The 7,855-nt window shown below is 44.1% G+C and overlaps 1 protein-coding gene across 1 annotated transcript; it reads left to right on the top strand.

Moving 5' to 3' along the window:
• The first annotated feature begins 3,695 nt into the window (after positions 1-3,695).
• On the top strand, positions 3,696-6,869 carry LOC119271645 (beta-glucosidase 7-like). Its single transcript, XM_037553388.1, has 11 exons — positions 3,696-3,954; positions 4,070-4,128; positions 4,208-4,283; positions 4,363-4,434; positions 4,543-4,630; positions 4,998-5,241; positions 5,553-5,668; positions 5,755-5,972; positions 6,055-6,101; positions 6,185-6,287; positions 6,443-6,869. Exons 1-11 carry the CDS (start codon positions 3,696-3,698, stop codon positions 6,715-6,717), a joined length of 1,557 nt encoding a protein of 518 aa, XP_037409285.1. The 3' UTR covers positions 6,718-6,869.
• The last annotated feature ends 986 nt before the right edge of the window (positions 6,870-7,855 follow it).

Here is a 7,855-nt window from a genome sequence, read left to right as displayed (position 1 = left end):
TTGTCTGATTTGATGCACGGCGTTGGAGATGCCCTAAACGTCCAGATTGCTGAATCCCCCACTTTCATCCCAAATATATCAGCCCGGAGAACCCTATCTGTACCCCACATCACAACAACCCAACCCTACTCTCCCCTCTTTCTCCACCCACTGTAGCCCGTGCTTAACTCCCACCTTGATCGCCTTCGCCGTTTTTCCCTGCCATCCGCCCTCGGTGTCATTCCCCACCCTTGAAGCAGCTGTCGTCCTTGCCGCATGGATTTGTGCAGCATGGACGCGGCTGAGTGTGTGTGTTGCATGGATTTGTGCAGCATGGATGTGACCGAGGTTGTGGAATCAACCAAGAAACTGAAAAGAGGTGCATACATGACGAAGGAGGATCAATTTTTGTGCGTGGCATGAGTTGAGCTAAGAGTTGATCCAATATGTGAAGCAAAGGGGTTCAACCTATTGGACAAACATTATGACTTATTTTTATTAGATGGAAATTAAAAGGTTTGCTCACTTGCAATTTTCATCATGTGTTTCATTCATTTTTATGTTTCACATGTATTTCATTTGCTAGTTGAACTTGGCGATAACATTATACAAAAACAATGAGGGAGAGCCATTTATCTTGGCTCATTGTTGGATCAAGTTGGACAAGGTAGATAAATGGAAGGATCTCGACTTGTGAGAACTCCAATCTTGCATCCAAGAAGTAAACAATCAATGATGGCTCAAGCTCCTAACAGTAAGTTGGGGTGGATGGACATGAGAGGCAAGTGTGTGTGCGTGTGTGTGTGTGTGGGGGGGGGGGCATCATGTACCTGCATGCTAAAACTGGGGCGGTGAGCTCGTTGTCGTCCTCATGGACGAGGATCATCTCCCACAAAAAGTTCACAAATGAAAAGAGAAAAAAAAGAAAGGATGGAGGAAAGATACAAGGGCTTCATGGAGAACTGGAGATCCAAGCAACGAAGGTGGAACTTGAGAAGGAGAGGATGTCCATTGAGAGAGAGAGAAGACCTAGCTTGAGACGGAGAAGGCAAATATGGATGCAATGAGAGAAAAAATCAAGGCCGAGCAAGTTGAGCTCGCAAGGTTCACTAAGGAGTCTAGGATCATGTTGCCAACACTAGCCTCATGGATGGCAAAGCCAAGAAGTGGTTACACATGATGAAGACCAATATCAATGCACGATGAGAAAATGGCGGCCTACTTCTACTCATCCGGTTTGAGTAAAACAATGTCACTGGACTTGTTAGGAAAATTCACTTTGGTAACTTCATGCAAGAATACCCGAATTACGGTCATTAAGCTCACATCAACATGCAACGACATTCATAAGATACGTTTGGGCATTGTATTCCGCTGTCATGGGACTTGTTGACCAACTTTGCGATGACATCATTGCATACGCGTTTTTTTTTGCAAAATTTGCAGGTTGAGCCAAAACTCTCTGAGTTGGTTGAACTAGACTCACTCCCATGGCCTCCCATGTCCGGTCATCTGTGGACTTCAACGATTGGTGGAGGTTGCTACACTTGGCTGTTGCGGCGGCTGACAAGACAAGGAAGGCGGCAACTGCATGATGCACTTGTGCCAATGCGTGCGCTAGGCGTGGCATTTGGGGCACAAACATCACGGTTCATGCACTATGGCATTAGGCGGAGCAACACAGTGTGTCGACGATTGCTCCATTTTATATAGGGGTTTATGAGGGTATTTTGCTTGGTTTAACCTTGGGTTTCACCGGTTTTCGCTATTTCACAACCGATATGCACGAAAAATGAGAAACCTTATTTCGTTGCTCGATTTGCAGGCACACACACCTTTGGGAGGATTTGGAGCCATATTTGGGTGATTTAGGAGGAAATGCACAACTTTTCCTTTGAAGGGAATTACATCAGGTGTCAACATAAGAGAAGACGGTACACGGTATGAGCGCAACTGCTCATACCAGTGGTCGTACCAGGCACCTTTGCCTTCCCCTCATCTATGTAAGCGACTTTCATAATTGGACGAGGAGGAACATAATAAAAAAAGAGGGAGAAGCACTGACCAAAGCGGAGGAAGAGAGATTCAAAGGAGAACTGCTTCACTTAGACCGTTTTGGGTTTCTCTACAAGATGATCTTCCATTCCACCATTGACACCACCACCATATTCCAACTTGCATGACTAGGGTTTGTAAACTCTATTTGTACTTTGATACATCGATCACAATTTATTTAACCATTTATGTTGTCGCGAAAAACTATAGTAATATTGATACAATTCCGTTTCATTTGATCTTTGTGTTTGGTTGTTATTCTTCTCTCATGTGCGTGCAATCCCCGCTCCCCTGGGCATGAGAGAATTAGGGAACCAATGAGATACATTTGTGCCTAATCATTATGGTGATATTTTGTGAGATTGCTTCGATGATTGGCTATTAGGTTGACTATTTGTGTCATGTGTAATGCTTGTCGTCTAATTTAAGTGCCCAGACAACATGATCCAAAGACCTACATGGGTAGGCACTGATTATTCTGCGAATCCACGACCTCCATGCGACATGATTTGGTATTCGCATGGAGCCAAGACAATACGAGGAGCATAAGAAGCCATGATGTTTGGAATGTTCATTCGATCTAACAACCTTAATTGTCGAGCCGACCATTGTTGATGGTAATGGAAGACATGATAATAGAGTGAAACAATCCCAACAAGAGGAATATGGCTATTCAAGGGTGACTCGCCTACCAAACAGTAATATAAAAGGTAACATCGGAATACTAGGTTATTTCACGTTAAATTGAAGTAAGCGACTTTACAACTAAGGAAGCACCTTCACAACCAAGTAGTTCCACATAGTTAAATCAAATAAATGGATTGAAACATTGAAATTTGACTATGTTTCAAATGTATTGAACATTGATCTTGTTCTAAAGGGCTTGGCACCAGGAATTGAAACATATATATACCAAATCAAAACGAATATATGTTCAAAAGTTATGAGCCATTCAAAATGCCAAATGCCGCGTTGCCTTCCTGTCGTACTCATGGCGTGCTGCAGTCCACCGCCCCCGATCTCCACCAGCCGCCCTACACGTCCTTGCCTGTTGGCCACTCTGGCCACCAGCTCCAATCTCGCCGAGTCAACGTTCCTCCTGGGCCATTGTGCTGCTGCCTCCAGCCACCTACCCCTGCCTTCATGGGTCCTAACTGCTTCCCTTCTAGCCTTCGCTTCAGCCGCCGTGTTGCGCTGCTGCTACTCCGATCAGACAGTTCAACACTAGGTAATTTTCCTTACCGAGACCGGACTAAAATTGATGCATCAAATATTTGATGATCTAAACATTGAGTTTGGATTACAAAGAACTTAAGAGTTTGTATTGATTTCAACATTGAACTAAAATTTGATCACAAAGATAGATTTAGGTATTTTGAGAAAAAAAGTTTTAATTTTTTTGGTGTCGGAGAAAAAATATTCCAGGCTCGCACCAATACCGGACAATTTAGTTTAACACCAGTAGAATGTATTTAGTACCACCAAACAATACAATTCCCACTCAATCCACTTTTGACATCAAATAGACTTTGTTCCGCTTTATAAATAAAGCTCAACCCACGGCAGTTTCTACGTATAATTGAAGTTCCAGCACTAGTGACTAGTGAGTGGGTGTGAACTGAGGCTGCCACTGCCCACTGCCCGCCCTGCAGCTCTGCAAGATGACCGCGAGGTCGGCGAGGTGCATGCTGCTGCTGCTTGCCCTGGTGGCGGCGTTCCATGGCCACGGTCACGGGGGAGGAGCATGCGTCCGTGCCACGAAGGCGCCAGGCCGCCCGCGCTGGCTGGGTGGGCTGAGCCGGGCGTCGTTCCCCAAGGGATTCGTGTTCGGGACGGCGACGTCGGCGTACCAGGTGGAGGGCATGGCCACAGGAGGCGGCCGCGGCCCTTCCATCTGGGACGCCTTCGCGCATACGCCAGGTGCCGCTTAATGACCTACCTCTTCCTCTTCACTTCACTTGTGCCGCCTTAAGCTAAACTCCGTTTTTTATTTTATTTCTGACGCCAGTTTCATATTCCGTGCTGCAATAAACAGGAAAAGTTGTGGGAAATCAAAACGCCGACGTTACAACAGATCAATATCATCGCTACAAGGTACGACGTCTGAAGCAAACAGAAACATACATGAGTAATCAATCTTTCACGTTTAATCCTCTTACATATGCTGGGACAGGAAGATGTTAATCTCATGAAAGGATTGAATTTCGACGCCTACCGATTTTCCATCTCATGGTCCAGAATCTTTCCGGGTATACCCCAACTTCCATATTTCTCTGACTGAACGCAAGCTGTTGATTGACACCACTGATTCATCATTTATTTCTGCAGATAGCGAGGGAAAAGTGAACGAAGAAGGTGTGGCGTACTACAACAATCTGATAGATTACCTGCTTCACAAAGGTACAGCTAGCATAGCTAGGCGTTCATTTCGACCTGTGAAACTTCCGTTGGAACCTAAATAAATACATCGATATCTCATATCTGAATGTTTCCATGAAAACTAAGCAGGCATTACTCCTTATGTCAATCTTTACCACTATGATCTCCCTCTTGCACTTGAGAAGAAGTATGGAGGCTGGTTAAATGCAAAGACAGTGTAAGTCAAACTAGCAATCGATCTTTCTATTTACTAATGTCCTAGATTTACATTCCCATTCAGAGTATTTCTAGATTTATAGTTTGGATTTAGAAGCATACAAGAAAAATTGTTTAGACAAATTACCAGTTACTCTTTTTACATGCATAATTTTCTATTAAATGTGACTTCACATATTCAAATGAACATTAGGATGCAGAAGTTTTTGTATGTTTACTCAAAAAGTAAATCGTACAACACACAATCACTTTATTTTTCTATGCCGAAGCAGCATGCGTGATTATCTTCGTAATATTTGTTCTGTAGGGAACTATTTGCAGATTACGCTAACTTTTGTTTCAAGACCTCTTTTTTTCTTCTTCTGTAGGGAACTATTTGCAGATTACGCAGACTTTTGTTTTAAGACCTTTGGCGACCGTGTAACGCACTGGTTTACATTCAACGAACCAAGTAGAGTAGCGATTGGTGGTTATGATATAGCGACGACTCCTCCCCAAAGGTGCACCAAATGCTCCGCTGGTGGGAACTCAGCAACAGAGCCTTACATTGTTGGTCATAATTTTCTCTTAGCACATGGTTATGCAGTTGCAAGATACCGGAACAACTATCAGGTTTTTTTCTACTTGAACTATAAGAGTATATTATAATATAATCAGCCTTAGGGAGTTTAGTTTAATTTAATTTTCACTTACAAAATCATTATCGAAATAATTTTGTCTTGGCGCATGGTCAATGTGCATTAATTGTGTCCAAATAGATTGTTTTTGTGATTGTGTATATATCCATGAATGTATATATAAGCATTATTGCTTCCCCAACTCACTGGGCATGTTAGTGACAAATAATCTTGAGATATCAGATTTGTCGTGAACATTGATCATTCCGTCTAGATTGGTGATAGAATAGTAGAAACAAAATGTAGGCAGCTCAGCAAGGGAAGGTTGGAATAGTTCTGGACGTCAGTTGGTACGAGGCTCTTAGCAACTCAACTGAAGACCAAGCTGCAGCTCAAAGAGCCATGGACTTCCTTGTTGGTTGGTACGGCCATACTAGTATCATGCATTTGACAAAGAGTTTTATTTAGATAAAAAAAATATACATCAATGAAAGTTGCATTGATGCAGGTTTCTTGATCCACTAATAAACGGACAGTACCCACAGATAATGCAAGACCTTGTGAAAGAGAGGTTGCCCAGGTTCACTCCTGATGAAGCTAAAGTGGTCAAGGGCTCAGCGGACTGGATCGGGGTCAATCAATACACAACTGAATTCGTAACGGGGCAGAAATTGGTGCAGCAGAGGCCGACTAGCTACTCAGCCGATCTGCCGGTTACCTATTCATGTGAGTTTTCTTCCTGTCTTAAGCTGCAGGTTTTACTTTACACCAGTAATATATATTATTGCGCTTCATCGTTAATTTATAGCCGAAACTTTGCAGTTGAAACGAAATGGCAAACCGATTGGACCAAGGGTATGAAGCTCCTAGCTGAAACCTTTCTCAGCTTTATTTTCTCCGACCATAAGTCTTGTGGGTGCGTGAATTGCACGTTACAGGCGAATTCTAAATGGCTTTATGTCGTCCCGAGGGGGATGTACGGATGCGTGCACTACATCAGCCAGAAGTATGGAAATCCAGCGATGCTCATAACTGAAAACGGTACTGGAGTCCCATATCTCTTTGTTCCGTTTCATGCCTCTCAAGCATCTTGTCATGCGTATGTGCTAATGTCGTCGTCATCATCAACTAAAAATAAAATAAAATCCTAGATGAAAACATAACAGAAAAGTTGGAAAAACTCTTTGTGTTGCCAGGAATGGATCAACCAGGGAACCTCACCCGCGATCAGTACTTGCGGGATGCCACAAGGGTTCGGTACTACCGGAGTTACCTCCGCGAGGTGAAGAAGGCCATCGATGGCGGCGCCAACGTTCTTGGCTACTTTGCGTGGTCCCTCCTGGACAACTTCCAGTGGATGTATGGCTACACATCCAAGTTCGGCATCGTGTACGTCGACTTCAACAGCCCCACCCTAGAACGGCACCCCAAGGCGTCGGCCTACTGGTTCAGAGATCTGCTGCAACACTGATGTAGCTAGTGCCTGTGAATTAACCTGATGTTATCATCATTATGTTGAGTGTCTGCCTACTGTTCTTCGGATTGCACCATAATTCAGAGACAGGACACTGTTCTAGAGTTATCTAATGGATATAAAATATGGCAAAATGATTCAGTATTTCATTCGTGTTTGTTGCACGGATTTTGTGCTGTCTCTAGTTCATTTTACCTCAGAGACTGCCAAAAAATTCCAACGTTAATCACAAAATACAAGCCGTAGAGTAAAAAAAAACAGATCTCTCGCTCAATCTCTCACGTCTCAATCTCTCTCTCTCTCTCAATCTTTGCGTCTCAATCTCTCTCTCTCCCTCTCTCTCTCTAAAGCTCTCACGTCTCAATTGCTCTCTCTAAAGCTCTTACGTCTCAATCTCTGAACTTGAAGCAATTGTAGTCTCATTCTTGATCTCTCACGTCTCTCTCTCAAACTCTCTCATGTCTCTTTTCCTCCCCACATGGAATACCGATCGATCCGTGTCCATCTCAAATTCGAGCAAGGAAGTTGGGGCATATTCCCCGTGCGTCTAGATCAGGTTCGTCCTCTCACACAAACTTGTTTGAATTTGGTTTGGATTGGCCATATATTTTCCATTGTACCTGGACTCAGGAGCACAATGATTCAAGGTCTAGGACAAGGCATAGTTGTGTTGACAAAGAATCGCTGAACAAAAACATTCAAAAGTCTGGTATATCAAGGACTCAAAATGTAACGCCCCGGCCATAGCCACCGGTTCCCGGCCATTACGCACATCTTCTGTGCGCAGTTTGTGCTTACTCGTGCACATCCGGGACCAACTTCCTGGTCGGCCACCCATCCTAAAATTATTGCAAGCCAAACACACTTAACTTTGGAGTTCTTTTCGAATGGGCTCCCGGAAAAGAAGGAGTCATCCTCGTCAGCCCATCAAGAACGTTCCCTCTTGGCACACGTATGCGCGTCGAGTGCAGCATATGTGCCATGTCATGTGCCACAACGGGCCACACGTGCCAAAAGCCACATGTCTGTGCACCTGACCGCGCATGCCCGTGTAACCGTGAGGGTCGGCTCTGATAGCAATTGTAACACCCCGGCCATAGCCACCGGTTCCTGGCCGTTACGCCTGGAGGGATCT

The sequence above is a fragment of the Triticum dicoccoides genome, chromosome 3A (genome assembly GCF_002162155.2).
Source record: "Triticum dicoccoides isolate Atlit2015 ecotype Zavitan chromosome 3A, WEW_v2.0, whole genome shotgun sequence".
Classification (NCBI taxonomy): domain Eukaryota; kingdom Viridiplantae; phylum Streptophyta; class Magnoliopsida; order Poales; family Poaceae; genus Triticum; species Triticum dicoccoides.
This window is presented reverse-complemented; position numbering and strand designations above follow the sequence as displayed.